The 26,308-nt window shown below is 41.4% G+C and overlaps 1 protein-coding gene across 4 annotated transcripts in view; it reads left to right on the plus strand.

The window, feature by feature from the left end:
• LOC141016101 (RNA binding protein fox-1 homolog 3-like) overlaps nt 1-26,308 on the plus strand; it is a 245,436-nt gene that overhangs the window by 134,475 nt on the left and 84,653 nt on the right. The window contains exons 1-2 of one of the 4 annotated variants that reach the window (XM_073490361.1): nt 4,911-4,930; nt 8,517-8,769. In XM_073490361.1, coding sequence (XP_073346462.1) covers nt 4,923-4,930; nt 8,517-8,769 — 261 coding nt within the window. In that variant the 5' untranslated portion in view covers nt 4,911-4,922. Of the gene's footprint in view, nt 1-4,910; nt 4,931-8,514; nt 8,770-26,308 lie in introns of those variants that run through there. The other 3 variants (XM_073490360.1, XM_073490358.1, XM_073490359.1) reach the window with 3 other exon arrangements.

The raw sequence follows: 26,308 nt of genomic DNA on the forward strand, positions 1-26,308 counted from the left end.
ATTTTGTTTTGTTTGTATGAGACCCTGGGTGGTCCTTTGCTCTCCTTCAAAAGGATACAGCTCCCCCTATTGGAGTATATCTGTTGGACAGTTTTGGATAACCCTTAATTAGCACACCTGTGTAGTTTTACTGTGATTTTGCCAGAATACACGCTGAAGAAGGGCGTCTTGCCCGAAACGTCCGTGTGGCAAGAATAAACAGTTTGATGGGAGTGCTGTCCTTTATTTTCCTTTTGTTTATTCACCACAAGAGGGTTTTAGCACCCGGTACTGAAGCTATATGTGTGAGTTGAGCGTTTAAATATTATTAAAACAAGGCTTCCAGGCTCACAATGACCACCTACACATGTGTATGAGGGTGGCCCTGACACTAGTACAGCCCAAATGTACTCCTGGCAGGAAAAGCTGAAGCTCACTTTTCTCACTGAACAAGAGAAAGTGGAAGAATGGGGCATAAGGGGAAAGAAAAACTGTTCAGTTTTTAAGATTGATTGTTGAGATTGTTTTTAATACAGTTGGTTGAGACTGTTAAGATGTGAATTGGAGTTGAAAAGGGGAATCTCAAGGTACACTATTTTTTTTCTAAAATAAGCACTCTTTTTAGAGGCAAACTTTTCAAAAGCCCTTACTTTAAATGAGAAAATAACTTATTTATAATCCCCCCAGTTCAATGTCAACTTTGACAATACTGTTGAAATACATAAAAAATGTAATGAATTTAATCTGACAGTCACTCGGTGACTACATACAGATGTTGATACAGCTACAAGGCCACTTAAATACACTGTATAGGGCACTGAATCGTAATGCAAGTTAGACATTATGAGTTTCCAGCCCTGCGCTTGAGGACATTTTCTCTAACTGAACCTCTTTTTTTTCAGTTTTAATTGAATACCCCTGCTCTACTGTTTAACCTTGCTCAAAAGTATGACATTTTGTTGACTTCATTTGTCTAGATATTTTGTATTTTTCGTTTAGCAGGCTTTAACAAACACCCTTTCCAACAAGCTCACAGACTGCCGTGGGTGAAAGGTCAACAGTTTGAGAGACTTGGGAAGAAGGGACAGAATGGGCTGAACAATTATGATTTAAGACAGCAGTGATTACAATAGAAAGATGGAAAGGTTCAAAACTGCCATACTGGAAATACATAATAGGAGTGTTGAATGCTAAGAAATAATCAAATAAGTGTCAGATAAACAATCTCAATTAAAGGTCCAGCTACTTTCAGGAATTGTAGATTCAAATTACATGATATTGGAAAGTTTAAATATAAACTTTAAGATTAATGAGAAGTTCAAGCTTAGATTAATAATTTTATAACTTTATAACTAATCACAAAGGGTTAAAATTCTAATATCAGCATCTGTAGAAGATAAGCATTTTTGTTATAATAGGGCTAATAAACCCCAGGAACACATTTCATTTCTTCATAAAAACCCTCAGTGGGAGATTATATGAGTTACAGAAATGGGGCTAGAGAGGTAGACGACTCTCTTTATCTTGTAGTAAAAATCTGATGTCAGCCACTATGCTTATTTGTTAACTGACAGTATTCCCATAGCTGGCTTACACCTGTAACACCCGTAACAATGTCACTATTATCTCAGTTGACTTGAATATAGTGTCACTGGGTACACTGGTAGGGTAGGTTTGGTTATTAGCAATTAATAATTACCAATAGTAATTATTAGTATTAATAATAGAATTATTCATATAAATGAATCATCATGCGGTACCACCCTGGCATCAGGGACCAATAACCAAACGGGAAATAGTCTCAAAAGTGTGTGTGTGTGTGTGTGTGTGTGTGAGGTGATCTTGTGGGACATAACATCATGCGAGTGTGACTGCACAAGACTTGAACAAAACGACCAGCCTAGCATGTGCCTTCAATCACGGTGTAGTCTTGGACAGAGCTGAACTCATTGGTTCCGAATTTGGTGTGTGTGCTACAAACGTGTCTGAGTGAACAACGGCTTGGACACAAAGTTAACTTCAAGCAGTCTGTTTGCCAGAGGTGTGTGTGGTGTTGGCGCTGCAGTGTCCTGCTAGAGGGCTAACAGTGCCTGTTCTCTGGGTCGTGGCTGAGAAACCAGAAGAGTTGACGCGGGTGCTCTCCTGTTTCAAAGCTGGGGAAATGTAACAACCATGTGTGACTTACTGGACCATTTGGCGCACTTTTCTTTTGTTTTCTGGCTTTGTTAGTGCGTGGAAGCCTCTCTATTGTTCCGACCATGTGGTGAGGTCCAAAGATATTAAACTGGAAGTAATTTGTGTTTTGTGCGATTTGGCGGCCCCCACTGTTTCTGAAGGAAAAACTACTTTACATATCATAACAGGATACTGTCATGGTAAATGTATTTATGTTATGTTAATATGTTACTAGGGCTTCAAAAAACGAAGCTAGGTTTGAGTCCTTTTATGCTACATTCACAGGAAAAAAAACTAAATCTGTTTTATAAAATGGAGTGTGGAGGATGAATTGAGGAGTCTCACAGCCTGAGGAATGAAGCTGCTCTGTAGTCTGGGGGTATGGCAGCGGAAACTTCTGTATCTTTTGCTGGATGGCAGCAGGGTGAAAAGACTGTGGCTGGGGTGGCTGTTGTCATTTAGTATCCTTTGGGCTCTGTGCAGACATGTCAGGCTCTGGATGGGGTTAGGGTTATCTCTGATGATCTTAGTAGTTTTAATCACCCACTGTAGAGCCTTCCTGCATGAGCTATGCCATGTTTCCATGAGGATGCTTTCAATTGCTCCTCTGTACAAGTTCACCAGAATTTGGCTCTGGAATTTAGCCTTCCTTGGTTTCCTCCAGCTTTTTTAACCAGGGTGGTGACGTATGATGACCAAGATAGGTTCTCAGTGATGGTAATTCCAAGGAACCTAAATCTGTTCACCTGCTCCACCTCAGCTCCACTGATGTAGAGAGGGGTGTGTGTCTTTGCCTCCTTCTTTCTAAAATCAACAATCATCTCCTTGGTTTTGCTGACATTGAGCAGTAGATTGTTCTCTGGGCACCACTCTGCAAGATTGTTGATATCTACCCGATATGAACTTTATTGTTGTTTGCAATGTGGTCAATGGTGGTGTCATCTGCATACTTCACAATAGAGTTCTCTTGAACATAACAAAATAAGGTAGTTTTGAAACCTTATTTCTTGAAGTAAACCTGCATGCCCAGCATTTTTTGCCATGCATCAGGTAAAGTTTGCACAAGAAGTCCACACAACTCAGAACAGTAACAGCATGCCAAGCCAACGTAACCTGAACCAGAGACAATAACACCAGACTACAACATGCTACTAGCTAAACTTCTGTTCAAATAAGCTGGCTGGGCCTGGGATCGCAGACTAGTGAGTTCACAACTTTGTTGACAGCCGAACATCAAGCAAATGCAACAACACAAGATATAAAACTTAGCAGGTCAACTAATATTAATTACTATTCAGCAGTAACTAGTCCAGACTAACTTGTAGCTACAGGATGCTGAAGGACACCAGAGAGTAAACCAGAAAATATTATGCACTGAATGCTTACCAAAGTTACATAGTGCAGAAACAAGTAATAGAGTGGCGGAGTGGTTGAGAGAGAGGGTACATCCCATTTCAGTCGACTTTAAACGCTGTAGACTGCTTCTTATATATTTTTAATGACTAGACAGTTCGAACATGTGGTGAGAGATTTAAATATTCTATTAAATTAAACTGATGTGTTGCGTGCGTAATTGCGCACAGCTCTGTTAATGGAGAGACACACTAAAATCATTTCTTATAGTGCAGGTAATTTAATGTTTTCCTTATTATTGAGATGTAATATTTCCAGTGCTGGGGGTAACGTGTCACAAAAGTAACCAAAGTAACATGTTACAGTAATGTATTTCTTTTAGCGGTAACAGGGTAATATAATGCGTTACCAATAATATTTCAGTAATGTTTTACATGTAATGTATCATGTAAGGTGTTACAATCCACGTTACAGACCGAAGTGAAGCGTTTATTGTTGTTTTTTAAGAAATCCATCCACACAGTGCCTGACCATATTAATATAGGCTCTGTGTGTGTTTAATATAGTCGAGCCTATAAGTTCTTTAAGTCTCTGAGTGACTGAAATGAGCCATATTTTGTAGCTTAATGATGAAGCCTAATCCTCTGAGCACACTTTAATTTATATTCTTGAATCACATATGTCCATACATTCTTTGCACTGTGGACTAAAATTAAAAGACATAGAAAAAGAGATTTTTGTGTTGTCATGTCATCGATCGAAGGGTGAGGAAACGACAAATATGGGATGTAAATGGGATGTACCCAAAGACACCACCTGCCGTATTACAAGTCACTGTGACATTTTAATGATTTTGAAGCTGTTATTTTAAGGTAAAATAGTTCCATAACGTTGCTTTAAAGAGGACAGAGCTAAATAACATATTTTGTAAGATTCTGTAAGATGTTGTTTTAAAGATAATACAAATTAACAGTCTAAGGAAGCACATTAAATACAAAATAACTACTGACTGAAATAGTCACTTCAGTTCAAAAAGAGCTGTAAAGTGTGATTCTTTGTACAGTATGTGTGTTAATTTCAGCTGTTTCAGCTGTCAGATTTATATTTTTCTTCATTTGTATGAATTGAGCCAAAGTAAACCCTAAATTGAGCGTAACACTTCTCTGCCCTGGGAGTCGATGATGACTCTGCCAAGAATGATGTGACTCCAGTCAGTGAGCCATCGTCAAACTGCTTTATTAGGCTCAACACCATCAATCTCCATGTGTACGTATAGCCAGCTTCAATACCACTATTGGAAACAGTAACGGTCAGAGCCTCATCCCACCTAAAAAAGTTGCTGTGATTAATTTTTACATTTTTTACCATTTTCCCTCAAGTTTTGGAACTGTGCAGAAGAACAGCAGGGTGCTAATATGTTAGATGGATTTATCATCAGAAATGATTATCTGACAGACATGCAAATTAGAAGGAGAGCCTGAGCAGGACTAAAAAGAGCATGATACTCACCGGAGGAAAGGGAAAATGAATCACAGCAACTGAAGCAAGAGAGGAATAAATTGAGAAAAGTGGAAGGAAAATGACAGCTTTTATCAGAAACATGGATTTCAGGGGTGGGTCTATGTGTTTGTATCATTATCTGTTAGTGTTACATCAGCGTAGGTGAGGTGGTTTATATAATGATCAACCACACTGATGTTCTATAAATAAAACCAATAATCTGTTGGTAACGCTGCTTTGTCACTCGTTGCCCACCCAGCCAAACCCGTGATTATTTTTTTGTAAACCCACCCAGGAGATTGAATGATAGACAGACAGACACAGAACAGCCTGCTAGCTTTTCATGTTTGTAAAAAGAACTTTTGGCCCTAATTCCATTTCCCGCTTTTATAGCATTCCACGGACAAACGGGAAACCACAGCAAAGTGACGGGACAGTCAATTAGAGAGAGGGAGAGAGAGGGAGAGAGAGAGAGAGAGAGAGAGAGAGAGAGACTGCTGCAAACTGTAAACAGTTGTTTCTATGCACCTCTCCCAGTACCAGTTTATGTGTTGGAGATACTGTATGTATAGTTTCTTAAATGTATTTATCATGTATAAATATGGCCCCTGGCCTTTTTTGTTAAATAGTAAAATGAAGGAAACCATAGTAAGATTATGCTCATTATTATGCTATTATTTATTTATTTAATTAGTTTCATTTTTTTATATAGTAATATTGTATTACTTTGACAGCTGAAAGTATAGATGCAGACAGGAAACAACAGGAGAGCAAGAGGGTATGACATACAACACAGATCCCAGCCAAACCATGGACACTGTTATGTGGCAGATGCTGGTTCTAAAACAACATCAGTAAACTACAGAAAGCAAGTTCTGTTAATAATTTAATTCTAATTGTTTGTTCTGAGTTATCAGCTGGTGAAGTGTGAAGCTTGGTGAGGTGATCCCCTTTGTGATTATTGTGGCCCTAGGTGAAGGGTACAGTGTTTTTATCCAGTGGAACAACTCTCCAAAACCAAACTTCCAGACGGTGCTAAATAAAGAGGTCCAGTTTACTTTGTGGAATGCTTTTTCTGTGTCTGATGATAGGATTACCGTTTTGTTTTGTTTTCAGTTTAATTCAATTCAAAATGCTTTCTTTGTCCCCGGGGGACAATTTAAGGCACATGGAGTAGTTGTACACAGACAATAATCTGACAACTACTCCACGTTTTTGTTGTGATATGTTGATTAAACGAAAGAGTCTGGGGATATTGTCTGAAGCATGTCTGGTCTAGATGGATAAGTAGCGGGGTGACTGTCTCTATTCTTTCAAATATGTTTAATGGGAAACCAATCAATTAACAGAGAAATTAACAATCGACAGTTATGTTTCCTTTTTTTGTTTTTTACAGAAAGTAATAAAAAGTAATCCCTGACAACAATACTAATGACAAAAACGAATAGCAAATAAACAAACAGAAACCTGCAACAACAAAGCAAACGAAACAACAACAAGAAAAAAAAAAAAAAACAGTGCATACCCTTCCAACATCCCCCCCACCCCCCCTAGGAGTGCATCCAGCTAGATTCTCAATCGGATTCTCTTTTGAGATGAGAGACCAAAGGTTGACAGATTTTATCAAAATCCTTCAATTTGTCTTTCAGAATAAATCTAATTCTCTCCAGATGTAAGGTGCCTGTCAAGTCAGTCAACCAGTGCATAAAGGAGGGCACCTCTTTCTTTTTCCAGTTAAGTAGGATCAGTTTTTTTTGCTGTTATAAGGCCATATGCCAGAAGACGCTGTTGTGCAACATTTAGCTTTCTTAGCCCCTCAGAAGTTCCCAGAATTATTAAGATTAAGAGAAGATCAGTGAAAGAAAAATTAAATATTTCATCCCAATAGTTTTGAAGTTTGGGGCAGAGAGCATAACTATGTAATAGGGTAGCCTCCATAGACTCACATTTCTCACACAAAGGAGAGACTTCAGGAAATATTCTATGCAGCTTCTTTTTGGAGTAATGTAATCTGTGCAGTATTTTAAATTGAATTAAACAGTGTTGGGCGTTTATGGAACATGGATGTGCTCCAAACTCTCCTCCCACACATTGGGAGGTATCAGGGCTCCAATCTCTCTTTCCCACTCTTCTTGACTGTCTCTATTCTTGTTGCTAATATTTTTGTAATCATTTTTAAATCAGTGTGCATTAATGAGAGGGGATGATAACTGGAAGGGTGGGTTGGGTCTTTATTGGGTTTTAATAATACTGTCATTACAGCGCTGTTCATGTGGGTCGGTATGGTGGAGGTGTTTGTAGAATTCTGCAGGAAGTCCATCTTGTCCAGGTGATTTATTGATTGGCATTTTGTTCAAGGCTTCATACAGTTCATCAGAGGTACGTGGTATATCTAAAAAGTGGGCTAGTTCTGTCGGTAATGATGGCAGGTCCAGTCTATTTAAAAACATTATTAATGTCCTGTGGATTGTGAGTGGTGATACCTGTAGACAATGGATGGGATACTTGCTTTTTCTTGTTTGAGTTGTAGTAGATTAGCCAGATATTTGCTTGATTTGTTACTGTATTGAACATTTTCATATTTGAGCTGCTGGATGAGGAACTGTCATTTGTGTATGATGGTTTCAAATTGGGTTTTAAGTTGGGTTATTTCATTTTCTATTTGTTCACTTGGGGTTTTTGTAGATAGGTGTTTGATTCTTGCCCCTTAAGTAGTTTCCTGTTTTTGTTGCTGTTTTTTCCTGTGTGACGAATACGATATGATTATTCCTCGTATAACTGTTTTTCCTGTTTTCCCATAGTGATGGTGAAGTGTCTGGAGAGTTGTTCATCTCCAGAAAGGATGCCCACTCTCTTTTGATTAGTGAATTGAAATCTGGATCTTCTAAGAGTGATGTATTGAAGCGCCATCTTGTGGGAGACTTGATATGTACTTGAGTTCTTATTGATAAGGAAACTGGAGCTCGAACACTGATCATAACTGGATGAATTGTGTTTTTTTTTTTGATGTGTTGGGTGAATGAGTTGCTAACAAGAGAGAAATCAATTCTGGAGGAAGATTGCTCACTTTGAATGCAAGCTGTTGAGCTCAGTTGTACACGAGAAGAGTGACAGAAGTAGTCATGTGAAGAATGGGAAAAGATGAGAGATTGAGTTCCAAACTTGCCTGATCCATTCAATCTCTGCATAAAAATGGCCACATTATTAAACTGTTTCAGAAAGTTACAAAGACGCTCAGCCATCTGATTCCGCCATGAGAAAGGGTGTATCAGATGTGATTAAATAATCTAATAAGCACTTGGTTTTAGGGATACTGAGGCCTTAACCAAAACCACAACCCAACAGGCTCATCAAATGATAATGATGCAGAGGATCTTGCTCAACTGGAATCAGGATTCTGCCTGCTAGTTTTGATACACAAATTAACCACAGACACTTTAACCACTACTTACCTGTTGGCTTTGCTCTTTTCCTTCCATATCACCCTGTCCCTATCTCTACCAATTCATGCAGGGCAACCAAGAGGCCCCAACTCCCCCTGAAGCCATGGCGCAACCCTTTCCACCAGCCCAGTACGCCCCTCCACCACAGAATGGAATCCCAGCTGAGTACGCCACGCCCCACACCCATCCACCGGCCGACTATACGGGATCAAGCACAGTGACCGAGCACACCCTGACGCTGTACACACCGACACACACACAGAGTGAGCAGCCAGGAAACGAAAGCAACACCCCCGCCCTCACAGCCAACACAGTAACGGTGAGTCTACAGTTTATACTAACCTCATCTTTAAGAACAATTAATGAATTAAAATATGTCTTGTTCCATTTTCTTAAGACAGTGCTGTCTTAAGACTGTAGAAATCGACACATATGTAATATCTCCCAATATGTTGCGTAATCATGGGGAGGCTGCCTCTCTCTATTAACTACAGAACTACATTCAGTTCTGACACTAGACCTTTTTTTTTTTTTGACAGCCAAGTTGGTCATTAATAAGGCAGAAATCTGGCTGTATAGAATTGTTTTAAATAGCCATTAAGCCATAATTTAAACAGCAATTACACCCACAAAAAAACCCACAAATGCATTCTCCACCAAGACTTGTTCTACCTGCCCTCTCACAAATCGTGCAGTACATTTTGTCTATTTAAACCACCTTTTTATGCCCCGATGGTGTGTGTGGTGCCCCTCTGAAAGCAGGGCTGTGTGCACAAGTTGCCTGGGCCAAGTGTGACATTAATGAGGGGTGCTCTACAAAAAAAGAGTGCGTTGCCAGGAAAACAATGGTTTTGCTGGATATGTGTTTCTCGAAACGTATCTCTGTGTGATCAGTCGCCAAGCTCTTCTCCTGCCACTCTGGTTTGAAACATCTTTAGTGTTTTTGACTGTTGTCATATATTCCATTTCTTTGGGAACAAGAACTTGACACCTTTCTGTGGTCTGCTGGTTTCGCTTCTTTTCTTTCTTTCTTTTTAATAAAATGGGCCCACAGATGTCTGCTTCGCCACTGACATTTCAAAGTCAAGTTGACTGCTGTCAAGCCATATAGTGCAGGGATGTTGTACCCCCTTTTACTTCAGGCAGAAGCGCTGGGATGAAGTGCTTGTGTGGTGAGAGAAATAAATGCTGCACATGATGCAACACTCAGTGAATCTCTTAATGTCTTAAAAGTGGAGGCATACTATTTATCTGGTATATTTTCCACTAGTTATTTTGGCTGTTTATGTTCAGATGATATTTTCATTTGCTTAACACGTGATACCAGCAAAACCTGGCATGTGCTGGCTAAAGTAAACAATGGTGCTAACGAGCCTTTACCTTTTAATCAGGTTGGACCTTTGTTCATGCCACAGCCAGAATCTACCATCATGATGATGCAGTGGTAAACAGGCTTCACCAACCAAACACTCATCAGTCCACTGCAAACACAGATATTGGCACCCTGTGCAGTCATTTGAAGTTATAATAATGTGCAACACACTGTGGAAATTACATCTACTAAATGTAAATGTAATTATGCCTTTGTTGTTGATTATACATATTTGAGATGTTGACTTTCAGTTGCTTTCTTAATGTCCAGAACATTTCTTCCTCATTCCTCATGGCTACTGTCTTCATGCCAGTTTCATGTCTGTTCACACTGATTGTTTCAAGTTCATTAACATGCAAAATAAGTATTGTGGATATCTAACCACAATATTAAATGTGTTTCCTATACTGTGGATAGATCTAGTTTGTTTCATCACTCCAACATCGTAAATCAACATTGACATACATCCTAATTTGTTCAGGTGTGCAGTTAATGCTGACAACTAAAAATCCTTCTGTACTTTAACCTGCTGTAAAACTTCAATTAATAACCAGAATCACTGTTTGCTTGAATCGCTGACCTCAACCTGCCTGTATCTGGGACAGGCGTCTACATGGGATAGGTCTTTAGTTCCTGTCACACAAAACTCTTGCCCAGCAAAGATGGGGAAATAATGTAAAATTATTTATTTAAGCAAGTATGTTTATTACTGCCACTTAGAGAGAATAAAAATACCAGTAGCAATCTTAGAAAGTAACAAAACTGAAAAAGCTCTTGGCAGCAAGAGGTTGTACCTGTCATTTGTTTTAATGCTAAAAGGCCCAAATCCAAAAAATTGCTGTGCAGACTATAGATGTAGGGTAGGGCTACAAAGCTATTTAAGCATATCTGTGTGTGTTTTGTTGTAATATTGTTAACACATAATTTAACTTGAGAGATGAAGAAAAATATGTTGGTTATGGTAGTTATTTCAGTGTTTATTTGCTCTTAGATTGTGAAAAAGGTTTTAACAAATCAATTCTGCATGTAAAAAGTATATCAGGTAGACCATATTGCTTCTTGTTATTATAGGGATATGTTAACTGTCTTCACAGCAATTAATATGCCTTTACACGCCATATTTGCAATGTTTAACAAACTACAAACCATAAGGGAACCAAAAGAACACAGAGCCTATTGATAGGTGAAGCAGATGATACTGTGAAATACCCTCTTAAAATGCAAGGATTTGTTCAAATTAATTGCTTTTTTGAGCGCTTTAACATGCTCAAAAACGCATAAAACTTTGCACAAAATTCAAACAAGGTGGAAATTCACAAATGTTATTGGTTTCAGCCAAAATTTACTCGGGCCCCCTAAAATGCAGCCCCTGGGACAACTTTCACCTACATCTACGAAATGTGGTACACGTGTATGTGCTTTACCCCATTGACTTCAAAAGTTGTCAGGGTAATCTTAACAACAAGAACAACATTTTCAGTGGGGCAAAACAAAGTTTTCTCTCGAATTTCTGAACGCACCACTGCAGATAACGTCAGCCGCTCAGGCGAGTGCCGTACGCGCAGTTTTTACCTTCCTGTTAAATAATAAATTCCCCAGCCATATTACTTTCACTTTCATGCAATACTGTTGAGAAAAAAAAGCTGAAGCATAATATTGATGACCTCATGATATGGTAGCCTAATAATCATTAAATACGCTCTGTCCGTGATCATTTTTGTATTTGGTTTGAAAATTTCACTGGGTGTGGGTGGTGACAAGATGCATGAACTAGATTACACTCAGGTGACAGGTGTGTTACAGTCATTTTAAACATATCTTCAGCAGAAATTATTGTCATTGCACTGTATAATTGTTTTTTGATAGTTTTATCAGAAATTACTCTTGCAGTGGCGGATGATAAAAGAGATGCAATCAGTTTATAAAAGTGTGTTCACAAAAATCCTCTGCCTATCTTGGGAGGTGACAGAGGCCAACCGCATCATTAGCATAACAGCGCATCCCTTTGTTCTCCCAGCCCCCCATACTCATCCGGCCACTGCAGGGCTGTTGAATCAACTACATAACTAGGGATGCAGCAGGTAAATGATGAACTAATTTTAATTACTGTATATACTGCTGGATGGCTTAACCTATAATAGCCTAATATAACTGAGGTACAACATGAGATAATTGATATAAAATATAAGTAAGTAAATTAACCAATAGACCTCATGCTAACTAAATTAACGAAAGCTTCAAAATAAATGAAGCGGAATAACAGTGTAATTTTTGCCTCTGAGATGTAATGGAGTAGAAGAATAAGGTTTAGGTTTAAGGGAAATATCCTGTATATGTTTTTAGTGAGGGAAGCCCCATGTCATGGTCAGACCCTGCAATTGAATGAATGGGCGTGTTTACAGTGGAATCTAGGCATACCCCCAGGTGGAGAGGGGACTCCCAGTGGCTGGGAATCGACTGGGAACCAGCTAGCAGTCGACTGGCAGCCGAAAGGACTTTGGTTGGGAGGGGAAAAGCGAGGCGGCTGCATCTGTTAACCGCAAACAAATGTAGTACCTGCAGCTTCTCAATGAACACCTCCGGACCGGGCCGTACGCAGCCACTGAGAGAGGCGAGAAAACACTTAAGACCTTAAAGCTGCTTTATCATGAAGATGAGATTTTCGTTGGACAGCATAGACACGCCACGCAATGCCTGCAGCTTGCAGTTGTTTTTTTTAATATTATGATTTACTATCTTTGTACTTATACTGTATTGTATTCTGTGAAGCAATTTCTAACTCTGGTTTTGAAAGGCTCTTTTTTGCCGTATTATTATTACACATGTTCACATAAACACATACCTTCAAGGATTTTTTCACCAGTCCTGTATCCAGCTTGTTTCATGTTTTAGGGTAAGCAGGAAGCTGCTGCTTTGATGTTCCCACCTGCGGTGTAGTCTTCTTCCGCATCGCATGCCATCCAGCTGTCATGGGATTCATGCAGCCTGGCTTTGAATAGTTGATTGCATATGATGTCAGGGGGCTAATATATTTTGTGCTACTTGACAGCCATAGTTATTTTGTAGCCCCACTTGAGCTCTGTTTTGGTGGCAGTGCTGATGTGACATCGATAAGAATCCCAGTCTAGGAGACAAGGACCAAAACTGGGTTTTCCCACAACTTTTTGCAGCCAGTCTGCAGTCAGATCATTGTTCATCCAGCCATCTTTCGAGGAGGCTAAACCCACTATAAATACCACATAAGATTTTGTACTTTCCGCTTTTGCAGCCAATACCATGGTTAAGTGACTACTCTCGTGGCCTGTAGTTTTGAATAGATCAGTGCGTACACCTCTCTTATCCACTGTAGTTGAGCTGACGACATAAAACCACACTGTTTCATCCATAGTTATGATGTTGCTCTCCAGTATCTTCTTTTTCACAATAATTTGCATCGAAAATGTTATGTGAAATGTCTTGAGTCTGTCTGAGCAACAGTTGTTGACAGAAAAGTTAGTGTGGTTGAGGAATCTGTCAAGCCAGCCAGCACTAGCAGCACAATCCTCCCCATCCGTGATCATCTTACTGCAGACTCTGAGGTGTTCGTCTGGATGCTGTGTATCCACTTGCACATGTTTAGCTCCAGCTCATTGCTAGCCTTCCAAACAGTCTAGGACTTTTAGTTCAACTTAATATGTTCTTCAATCTCTCTCTCTTTTGTTTTTGTTCAGCAAATTCAATCACAACTGACAGATTGAATTTCAGGTTAGCGCATGGTGGAAGTGAAAGATGGATAGTAAAAGTTAGCCAACCATTTTTATAGCAATGAGAAAGCCTGCTCTTTATGCAAACAAGTGTGGCAAGCAAACGAAATGTTATGAATATAACTTCTGTTCCCTGAAGGAGAGGAACGAGGTACAACACATATAGTATGGGATATCATGCCCCCGCGTGGCCTAACTGAAGACACCTCTATTCACGCCTTTACGGCAGATGATCTGTGGTGACATATGTGAGGCCCCGCCTGCACATATATACATGCACCGCCACAGTCATCCTTCAGTTCGATAGCCGCTCTTCACCGAGCCCAGCTGCGCAGTGGGGCAACGTAGTGTTGTACCTCGTTCCTCTCCTTCAAGGAACAGAAGTTATATTCATAACATTTCATTCCCTTTCAGTCGATTCACTCGGTACAACACATATAGTATGGGACATGTATACACGCCCCACAGAGCAGCCACTGAACTGGAGTCAAACCTCCAACACTCTAGTGCATCATAGACCCAGCAGAAAGGACAGAGTGAGCCACTGAAGGGGCTGTCACGTCCAAATGATAAAACCGAACAAAAGTGTGTGGTGATGACCAACTGGCTGCAGCGCAGATATCACTCACAGAAACCCCTTTAAACAAGGTCCATGAGGCCGCCATGCCCCTGGTTGAATGTGCCCTCACACCTTGGGGCAACGGAATACTCTGCCTGCGGACTCCCTTCAGGAAGCGCATAGCAAGAGGGTGAGCGCCTGGCGTCACTCCATCAAAACCAACATGGCATGCAGATATAGCTGCCAAATAGACCTTAATTGTTGAGAAAGAGAGACCCGTATCCCGCAGCTCCTGAAGGAATGTCAAAACATCCACAATAGAGCACTGAAATGGGAGTACATTTCGGTCCTGACACCACTGCTCAAACGCCCGCCATTTGTAGGCATATTGGCCCCTAGTAGATGATGCCCTTGCACTCTGGATCGTTGCCACCACATTTGGGGGCAGACCCTGAGCTATCAGATTGGACCTCTCAACAGGTAGGCATGAAGTCGCCACAGCTCTGGGTGTGGGTGAATCACCTCTCCTCCCGCCTGGGAGAGAAGGTCCCTGCGAAGAGGGAGCTGCCAAGGCCTTGCCGCCCGCAGAGTGATTATCTCGGCATACCATGACTTCGCCGGCCAGCGAGGAGCCACCAGGATCAGGGAGGGCCCCTGTTGGCACACCCTCTCCAGAACAGACAAAATCATTTCCACCGGGGGAAATGCATACAGCAGCGTGTTGGGCCATGTGTGCGCTAGCGCATCCATTCCCAGGGGGGCGTTGCGGTCTGTTATGGAAAAGAACAGGGGGCAGTGGGTATTTGCTCTGGAGGCAAACAGATCCACTTCCGCCCTGCCAAAGCGGTCCCATATCTGAGCCACCACCAGTGGGTGCAATCTCCACTCCCTCACAAGAGGACCTCCCCTGGAGAGAAGGTCCGGCCCCAGGTTCAAGTGCCCTGGAACATGTGTGGCTCTGAGAGACAGAAAATGAGCACTGCACCACAGTAACAGAGAGTGAGACAGTTTTAACAGGGGAAGGGAGCGTGTCCCTCCCTGCTTGTTTATGTAGGAAACCACCGTCGCGTTGTCCGTCCTGATCAGAACATGATGGCCTGTCAGAACGGGACAAAAATGCTTCAGAGCTTAAAGGGTCGCTAATAGCTCCAGGTGGTTGATTTGGAGCCTGCATTGTGCTGGCGTCCAAACCCCTCTCACTGCTGCGCCCTCGCACAGAGCCCCCCAACCCCTCAGGGATGCGTCTGTGGACACCACCTTTGCGAAAAGACACCCTCCCTATAAGGGACCCTTGTTGTGGTAAACCGGGTTCCCTCCACGGGAGAAGAGCCGACATGCAAGACGGAGTTATTGTCAGCCTCCTCCGGAGATAACGCGCCGCGCACAGCCGGTGAGAGTGAGTCCAGTGTTGAAACGCTCACATCTTTAACAGCCCGAGCGGCACTACAGCGATCATAGATGCCATCATGCCTGTCAGCTGTAAAATCGTCTGGAAACGCAGTTTGCGTCCCAACTGAAATTGAGCAAGGCAGCAGTGAAACGCAGTCACCTGTGCTCTGACAGACGTGCTCGGTTCTAAACGGAGCATATTTCCAACCCGAGGAAAGAAAGCTGTTGACTCGGGGTCAGTGAACTTTTCTGTAGATTTACTGAAAAGCTCAGCGTTTGGATGTGCGACAGGGTCAGTGACAGCTGAGCTGCTGCTTGCTCTCTGGAGCTTGCAATAATAACCCAATCGTCCAGATAGGCTAATATGCGAACACCCTTCTCCCGAAGCGGAGCCAACGCCGCCTCGACACATTTGGTGAATGTTCGTGGGGGCGAGCAACAAGCCGAACGGCAGCACCAGGTATTCGTCGGCTGTGCCCTCGAATGCAAACCTCAGAAACTGCCTGTGGTCCGGGTGAATCGCTACGTGAAAGTAAGCGTCTGTCAGATCGATAGTTGTAAACCAATCTCCCGGTCTGATCGTGCTCAGTAGCTGTCTGAGTGTAAGCATTTTGAACTTGTAAGTTCGTAGGTATTTGTTTAACACTCGCAAGTCTAGAATAGGACGGAGCCCTCCTCCTTTCTTCAGAACAACAAAATAACGGCTGTACCAACCTTTGTTTGTTTCCGAAGCGGGAACAACTCGTATCGCTCTCTTGTTCAACAAGTTGTTTATTTCTTCCCTCAGAACTGCTGCTGCTTCGTCTCCTACAACTGTGTTTATTACAGAGTGGAAGCGAGGCGGCCGGGCCCTGAACTGTAAATGGTAACCCATGGCAACGGTTCTCTCTACCCAAGGTGAGACTGCGCATGCGCGCCACCGAGGAAGGTGAACAGCTAGCCGACTGACCTGCAGCACTGTGGGGAAGGGGCTGTCGCCCTCTGGTGTGCCAGGGGGAACAGCAACACTGGTCTGCCCCAGCTTATTTGATTCACAATGTTTTGAGAACAAAACGAAATCTTTATTGAATTCAACAAATGCACATTTACAACATTCACACAGTGAACAGGCACCATCTTTGGGGCATTTGTGTGTTAGGGGAGTGCAGTACCTCTCGGGACTGGACCCCTGAACAAAACATAAATGCGGCCTTTTTGGCGGCAACAACTGCGGGGCAGCAGTGCCTTCCCTGCTGCTGGAGCACCTCTCGAGTCGATCCCGAAGCTAGGATGACTGCTGCTTCTTCCTCCAGGGCGCTGAGCCCTTCTGGAGGCCAGGTGACGGGCCCTTGCTCCAAGCCGAGGGGCGTGGGTTCTGACCGGGTGACGGTCGCTTCACTGGCTGGGGTCCCGAACTCGCGGGTGTTGTAGTCCTCTTGGGAGGAGGCGGCGGTACCAGTTTGTGCAGATTGGCTGGCTGTTTGGGCTTAGCATCACGTCTGGGGATGATGCTGCTCAGAGCCTCGGTTTGCTTCTTCCTCAGCTCAAACTTAGCCTGGATGGTGTCGAGCGACTGTCCAAACAAACCTTTAGCCGACACTGGCTCGTCCAGATAGACAGCTCTGTCCCTGTCCGGAACGTCGGAGAGAGACAGCCGCAGGTGCCTCTGCCCCACCACCGTGGAAGCTATCCCTCTTCCCAGGGAGAGCGCTGCACAGCGGGATACTCGGAGGATGTAATCCGTAGCAACTCTGACATCGTTAAGGAGAGGGGACAGTGGACTGTCAGGAGGCATACGTGACCCGAGTTCCGCCAGACACATAGCTTGATGTGTCTGAAGCATGGTGACGGAGCTCAGTGCATGGGCCGTGCTTGCCTGTGTCCGGTAAATCTTCTCCAGCTGGGACGCGGAGAACCTGCAGTGCTTGGATGGGGCCAGGGATGCCTCCATAGGCGGAGGGTTGACCAAACCAGCTTTTTCAGCTCCATCCAGGTCCAAAAACTGTCCATAGCCTGGTACCGTGGCGTGGGTAGACAGTGGTTTATTCCACGTCGAGGTGAGGTCCACGACAAAATCAGGGAACATGGGCAGGTTGTTCCTGACAGTCGTCGGTTCGGGAGGAAGGAAAAACCCTGAGAACCACGACGGCTTCTGAGCCAGTGGAGGAGAGGGCCCGTCCACTTCCAGTTTCTTAGCTGCACAGCGGTACAGTGAGAGGAAGGATGTGTCGACCTGGTCAACCGGCGCAGCAGCGGCGGTGTACTGATCCGACGACAGCAGCTCCCGTTCATCCTCCGATAAGCCATGCACGTCCAGGCCGATGTCCAACATGTCATCGTCCTCATGGTAAGAGGCTAGCCCAGGTAGCGGCTGGCTAGCGCCCTCGGAGGGGGCCGGCTCAAACTCAGCTAGCCCGTCAGCACACTCCATGTGGTCTGCCCAGCTTTTCATGGTGTCTTCAATATGACTTTACCCGTCTTTCCAGGGTTGAGCCTCCGGAGCTGGAGACAGGACTCACAGGACTCGGGCATAGTCAACGCTGTCCTGGCGTGGACAATCCCCAGGCAGACGGGACACGCTTCGTGGAAGTCTTTTTCGTGCAGGGACAAGCCGCACCCCTGAGGACAGGGGTGAACAGAAGACTTCCCCTTCACTCGCTTAGGCTCCGCGCTCATATCGAGACACAAAAACCAGAAAAGCAGACGATATTAGCGCTCTGCGGGTAGCCAGCGGCTAACACCAACAGGGGCAGTTAAGCTAATTTAGAGCCGGCAGTAGCCACAACAAGACCAAGCTAACTAGAAGCAGCTGGTTAGCCTGACTCGGAAGAGGTGTTCTTAGCAAGGTGAAGAGCGTAAGAACTGAAGGACGACTGTGGCGGTGCACGTATATATGTGCAGGCGGGGCCTCACATACGTCACCACAGATCATCTGCCGTAAGGCGTGAATAGAGGTGTCTTCAGTCAGGCCACGCGGGGGCGTGATATCCCATACTATATGTTTTGTACCGAGTGAATCGACTGAAAGGGAACAAACACCCGCTCAGCTTCTCAAAATATTCAGTAAACACCAAAGTGAAAACTCTGATCAAGTTAACTTTGCTTAACTACAAAGCTAGTAGCAAGCTAATATTAGATACTAGATATAAAAACTGTAAAATGTAGCTAACATTAACTTTCAGATTACCAAGCAACTCACTTAAATGGTCTGTTTCAGGTGGTCGATTCACCATCCTTTATTTTCATGCCACAGATGTTGCATTTAGGTGTCTTTTCTTTGGGCCTTGCGTGAAGTTATCAAAGCCAAATGTTATGACAACTTGTTGCTGCAGCCTACAGTCATCTGTGGCCATGTGCACCTGATGTGTTGGTTATGCATGATAAGAAGAGACGGAATGACATTCAGCTTGTCAGACATTTCCTTGATGTCAATGCACCAATAATAATAATAATAATAAAATACACATTGTTCTCAAACCCCAAATCTTGAGTCAGAGTCAAGTCTCAAGTCTCTTGAGGATGAGTCAAAAGTGTCCAAGCAAACTTAAATGTTTGACAGTTGGAAAGCTGTGACAAAAACTACATGCCAGATGGCCCTTGGACTCACAAGTTAAGCTAACACTTAAAAACTAAGAGGGTTTTCCCGACATGCGGTTTGTGTATGTTATACAGTGCTGTCATAGAAAGTATGTATGTGGTGCTGTTGTTTCGGTCTAAATCTGTGAGATAACTCGGAGGACAATAACTCAGCATTTATTTAAATACAATGGATGAGAATAGGAAGAGCTGGGAAATAATTGTGGCATTGGGAAAGAAAAGTAAATAAAATTAACTGATTAATACAGTTAATGACTATAAATAAAAATCCTGTGAAATATATGAATATATCCTTCCAAAATTGTTATTTTGAAATAATTTTAATTTATTTATTAATTAACTATATTTACTTTGATTTATATAAATGTAAAATATATCTATTATTTATATTTATATATTAATATTTAATCTTATATATTAGATTTATCTTATTTACTTATTTAGTTAGTTAGTTTAGTAACATTGACTTGAATGGCATTGTGACACAGCTTGTGTGTGTATGCGTGCGTGCGTGTGTGTGTGTGTGTGTGTAGCTGGCATAAGAGAGGCTTGGCTGAGTTGATTCGTTTCAATTTACACACACACAATGTACAGCTCAGGACTGTTTCCGTGGTGACAATGGAGGACGCCGGGGCTGCTTGTTTATGATAATGTTAAAGTAATTATTTCCTCTTCCTGCCTGGCTGCTCACACACCACTGATGGTAGAAAGGAAGGAAGGAAGGAAGGAAGTGAGGAAGGAAGAAAGAATGAAAGCTGTTCCATTCCACACTAAGCTAAGCTTAATGGAACGCCGTGGCCAGTTCCATGTGCACACACACTGGATGAAAAATTACAGTGGAACAGGGATCAACAAGAGAAACATGCTCTATGTAGGGATTTGTCATGCATTGGCTACTATGAACAAGATTAATTCACACACGGTATGAAGAACTCATGTAAATGACATGTAAATTGAATTTATTTTTTTACTTTTCACACATTTGTTTTCTAAGGGCTTTATGATGTAAATACATAAAAGACAGTAATTAAAGTCGCACAACAAAACCTATGGGAATCTTTGAAAGAAAGTGTTGCAAAATATCATGTAAAAACTAGGGCTGTCAATATAACATGTTCATTTTGATTAATTAATTAAAGGAAAAATAACGCATTAAAAAAATAACTGTCCGTCCCAGAGAGTCTCAGGGCAAGAGAGAGTGGACTGGCTGAATATCCAAAGGGTAGGCTGTCCCCCAGCGTGGAGTTCCGTGGCAAACTCTGGCTTGCCAGAACCAAGTCATTCAAGCAGGTTTTGTATCAAACACGTTATACACCCTCCCTGCAGACAGTCTGCCTGTCCACTCTCTCTAGTCCAGAGACACAGCTGTAAGCCGGAGGAGTCTGTGTGTTTAAAGGGAAAAGTCAGATGGCAATCTGCTCACCACCACCAGCAACACGGACACACCAGCACACATGTATAAATGCTCATTACGACATGGGTCACTTGCATAGGTTGCAGCGTCAGCTCTGCATAGAGTCCATGTGCAACCATAAATCAGCCTTTATTATAACACCAGAAGCCAAGCTCAGTGGATGACTCAAAGTCCAAGATTCTACTGTAGTCCTTTCCATTTTAGTGACAGCTTAATTTTTTTTAAAGTTTAAACACAATTTAGTTATCAAAAATTATAAAAAATTGTCAGGAGAGATCATAAAAATACCGAAATAATCACAAAGCTTGTAAATAATTAGATACATTTTTTAAATGCTTGACAGCCTGAGTAAAAACTTCGATTAAAATTATGGGATCGTGCAAAATCCTATAGCTGCACTCCAAATACTTAATGTTAGTTATGAATTTTTGAAGTTAAGCCCTCAGAACTTTATTTCATCATTTATATGACTCTCTAAGCCTCACCAATCACTTAGTTTTCACTAGATTGGATTGAAATTTGTCCTGAACATCCAAGACACCCTATGGCTACTTGGCAACATATATTCATTCAAATAATGTATGGTTACAGTAATCATCTACAGTAATCAAATTAATAACAATACAAACAACAAACACAATCTTTCATTTTCAAAATTGAATAGTTCCACCAGATTTCAGTTTCTTGCAACCAAAGTTCGATTCTGTCTGTTAATATAGTTCTATCACATTGAAAAGTCTTTTGGTCCTGCATAAAATATTGAGTATGTATATTTTCCTAAGAAGGATTATTTAAATTTCATTGAAATTTTTTCTTTGCGAAAGTGTTATTATTCATTCCATTATTGTCAGTCAAGATATATAACTATGGACAATCATGCAATTAATTGTGATTATTATTTTAAGCGACTGAAATATATAAATGCGTATATAAATATGTGTGTGTGTGTGTGTGTGTAGAGGTCTGGGAGTGGTCCGACCCAGGAAAGGATATTTACCTACAATGGGCCAATGACCTCACTCCTCATTGCAATGTCAATTTCATATAAATGATTATATTGTATTTAAGAATTATTTTTTGTATAATTGTATTTTGTATTTATGTATTATATAGTTATTATACTATAATTTCTGGTAGTAACGTGATATTTAGAATCACTTTAACCCTAACACTGACCCCCTTTTTTTTGTTTGTTTTTTTTTGTGCTTTTTTTTGTTTCCCTGTCTGGCCTGGTCAGGGATGTACGTTTGTGCCAGGGTGGAAGTGGTAATTTCTTTTTTCTTTTTTTCTTTTTTTTAAGGCGAATAACACTCCTGCTGATACTTTTATTGTCTTTCCCACAAAATAAATAATCCTATTTATATTAAAGATCCTATTAATCCTAAAGGTGTCCTAAAATAAATACAATGATGCTGTCCTATCGTGTACTAAATAAGCATGATATGGGCAGAATACAGCTGTACTCAATACAGACCTACAAAATCAACATTTAATGTAGAGCCACAATTTATTATTAATATTATCATCATTATAATATCATATTTGTGTTGTTATATTTACATGAATTAATGTGAAAAAGAGATGTGACTTTTGGGCCATTTTGATAATCCTTACATAATATTTTTTAAATACATAAGCTTATAGACTCTAAAGGACATAGCATATCTTTTTGACATTTTCCTCTGATCTCGCTGTTGTTGATGCATGTCTTTAGATTGTTAATGCGACAGGGGGCAAGCAAGGCCATTGGTCAAACAAATTTCCCAGCAAGCCCATCTTCGTAACCTTTGGGAAGAAAACAACCAAATTAAATAAATGGTGGCCTAAGCCTATATATATATACAGTTTTTCGACATTCCCATAGCCTAAGGCAAAATAAAAATAGATAAAATTTAGATTGTAACTCAAAACCAACCGGAATAGTGAAGTACAACCAGGGAAAGTGGTAAATATAGCTGCTAGCTGACCATTCCTGTTAAATATATTTGGAACTTTTACCGCAGTCAGTTGATGATGGATAGAAAGGTGCGGCCGGTGAAGAGGAAAGCCGGGCTGATGTCAGCAAAAGTGTCTGATCGGCCCAACGGGATCTCTCCCGGTGTGTCAGATGACCAATACACCACTGCACACCCAGCAAACCTACCAATCGGGATATCACTGAACACGGGATATTCTTGTCATTGTTTCCGTGTTGTTACACTTTTGCACCAATAAAAAAAAAATAAAAAATTTCTAGATGTTTCTAAAGTTTCTAAATGAGCCACCATGTTGGTCTGGTATGAAATCCCCGAGCATGGTGAGTGACGTTCGTCCAGTCAGGTTCAGCCAGGAGTGTTGTTCAAGTGTCCAGTGCAGGGAAGTGCACACATGTGGACATATCGTAGTAGTTTCATGCCTTTACTTTCAAAGTCTAACTGGACGTTGTGTGTCTTTTATTACTAATTTGACTACAGGATAAGACCATGTTTTTTCAGACGGGACAGTGACGCAGTGGACCGGCGAGTCTATTACGCCTATTAAGTTTGATGTTGTGCAATATGCAATGCAATATCTGTACTCATATAGAAGGAAAATCCTCAGTGGGTAGCTGTGTTCACATCATTCCGAAATAAGCCAACTTCGCACAGGGTCCCGCCTCCTCCCCTTCACAGACTGCTGCAGCTCTGCTGCGCCACACAGACGCTATCTTGCTATCATCACAGGCAGCCACTCTGTCCAGTGTCCACAGGGATTAACAACAGCTCGTGATTCCTTTCTTCTCTGCTTCCACACCAGTTTCTTTCTTTCATCAGCTCACTCCCATCTTAGTTTGTAAATAATATTCAGCCTTTGGAGAACTTGGCTGGTACTGGATGCAGGGACTCTCACTGCTTCTACCAGTTAGGTTTTCTTCCGTTGCCTCGCTGCTACCCCTGTTTGTGAAATTTCTTCAGTCAAGTTTTAGAGAACCTGGCTTGTACTCCAACTGTATTGTATACATATTAGTTACTTAAAGTTATACGTTACTTTACAGTATTACTGTCTGTGTAGAGTAGTGTATTTCTGATTAAACTTGTGCTGTTATTTTGACAGTGAAAGTAAAAGTATGACTCAGCATTACAAAATGCAAGAGGGTAATATAGTTTTAATTGTGGGTAATAAAAGAACAGAAGCTTGTATTGCAATAGTGTGATGATGGTATAGAAAAATTTAATTACGGAGACCTTTTTAATTATCATGCTGTTAAATCAATGATCATGCTGTTTAATCAGCTTCTTGATACGCCACACCTGCCAGGAGGGTGGATTATCCTGGCAAAAGAGAAGTGCTCACTGAAACAGATCTTAACACATTTTGTTCTCAATATTTTACTTCAACGCGAGATAAATGGGAGCGAGATAAATGGGAGCAAAACAAAAGTGCATATTTTTGTTGGGTATATATGGAACTGTTACACACACAGAGAGAGTGAGAGAGAGAGAGAGAGAGAGAGACACACACATACAGTGTATGGAGCTGGAACTATTGTGAGATACTATGTGGAGCTCAAAATCTGCATAAGATATTGCAGTTGTTAGATGCATTACTAAAGGTTCTAGCAGAATATACCGAAACCAGTAGAGAAACATAAATAGAGGCAGAGCAGCTGTTCAAACAGCCGCAAAGAAAATGTTCTTTAATGCTTGTGACATTTTGAAAATTGTCAGACTGTATATCTGAAACAATGAAAGCTACATATGTCACTTTGATGAAAATGTGAACAGACACATGTATCTATTAGTGACACAGTAATTAATCATCATCAGATAATCTGCCACATTTACACCAGGAAAATATTCCCAGTCTGTATCTCACAAGCATGATCTCAAAATATTACATTATTATACACTATTATAAATAAAGTTTCTTGTTAACGTTCCTTGGTTGTTGTCTCCTATTTTATGTTATGAATTGGTCAAAAATGTGGTTAAATAACTTATTTAGGTGAATAAGGAGATAATGCTGTGCCTGTGATGTTTCAACATTGTATAGTTTTAAATAAAGGTGTTTACTTCTTAGACCTGAAGAAAAGACCACCTGTGGTTAAAACATTATATCAGTCATGACCACATGAAAAAAGTAGTTCGTCTTTTTTGTGTGCATAATTTAGTCTCCACTTTTCTGTCTCTTTTAATCAGGTTACAATCAGTCATGCTTATTGACTAATGAAATGCATGGCACTCTCATGGCGCTCACAGACTGTTTATCTTGAATATTTACATTTGAGAAGAAAGCAGGAACAGTAGCAGTAGTTTTGAAGCATGATATACTGTGATGTATTTATTATCAAAACAGACACATTTATAGCTCTCTGTCAGCGATGGGTTCTCTGATGCTCTACTGACTTCATACAGCTGCAGCCCGCTATGCTGTGCACTGTTATTTCGTCCATAAATATTAGCAGTTAGTGCAATTTGAAAGCCATGTTCCTGCCACTTTGAACTGAGTCATATGGAGGCGTGGCTGTGGTAGGATCGATAGCAATGCACCAGCAGACTCTTAACGGAACGTGCATGAACGCATAAAATAACAGAGTAGTGCCATTGTTTCCAAATGCAATGCAGTATAGGTAAAGATTTTCTCAAAAAAATCTACTCAAGTAAGAGTAAAATTATGCTGCATTGAAACTACTCCAAAAAGTACAATTTATCTAAAACAGATGCTCAAGTACATATAACTGAGTAAATGTAGCTGGTTACTACATCTATGCTTCCTGGTTCCAAAGTCTTTTTTTTTAAAAGGTAAAATGTACTTTTATTAATCCCCTGTAGGGGAAATCCAATTTGTTCACCAAACCATCAACCCAGACCACCTCACATCTAAAAAACTGCTGCTGTGTGTGTATGTCGGTGATGTAATGCCATTACCTTCACTTGCCTGTTTCTCCATTTTTACTGTTCTCTCTTCAATCAGCACTTATCCTGCATGCATCTCTGAACTCGCTCTCTGCCTCTCTCTCTCTCACTGTCTATCCGTATGAATGCCGCTACCTTCAGCACTTCTCTCTTATTGATCGGGTAGCTTTAGCTGACATCATCGTTCCATCTCCATCTCTTGCTTTTTCATTCTCTCCATTCATCCCTCCATCCCCATGTTGATCTGATTTATTATGTACATCAACTTCTTCTTCTCTCTCTCTCTCTTTTTCTGCTTCCCACTGCAAACAACACACTGTCACAGTTTGAAGCATTTAGTAAAAGATGGTTATGACCTCCAGAAAGGATCTATTTTTAGAAGGTCAATTGCATCATCCATAGGGTCAAGGAGAAACAGTCAAACAATGATTTTTTCAAATAGATGTGACAACAAAATTATCCATCCATCTTCTTCCGCTTATCCGGGTTCTGTTGTGCATACCCTCTCCTCTCCATGCTGGCCTGAGCACTGCTGTGCGTTCCAGCAAAAAGCCCATCCAGTGCTGCTAGTTGTGTACTCTAAGCGAGTTGAAACAGTTTAACTCCTGGGACTGTGGACTGTCTGTCTGCACAGTGCAGCCAAACACTAGGCTAAAACACTGAGAAGTCTGACACATAAGGCTACTATTTTGTAACAGCTCACCGTTATGACGTGACGAATGCCTTGCTTATGTCTGAGAGAGAGGAAAAAAAGTTTATCTTCAAAGTTTCAACTTGTTGAAATGTTCAGACCTCTTTTGCTGCTTTATTCAACAATAAATACCAAAGTTTGGATCAATTTGTTTATAATTTTAATTTTACATTTACTTTATTTAGCCTAGATCCTTTCTCTTCTGAGAGCGGGTGACAAAGGGGTAAAGAGAAAAGAGAG

This window comes from Pagrus major, chromosome 20 (genome assembly GCF_040436345.1).
Source record: "Pagrus major chromosome 20, Pma_NU_1.0".
NCBI classification, from domain to species: Eukaryota; Metazoa; Chordata; class Actinopteri; order Spariformes; family Sparidae; genus Pagrus; species Pagrus major.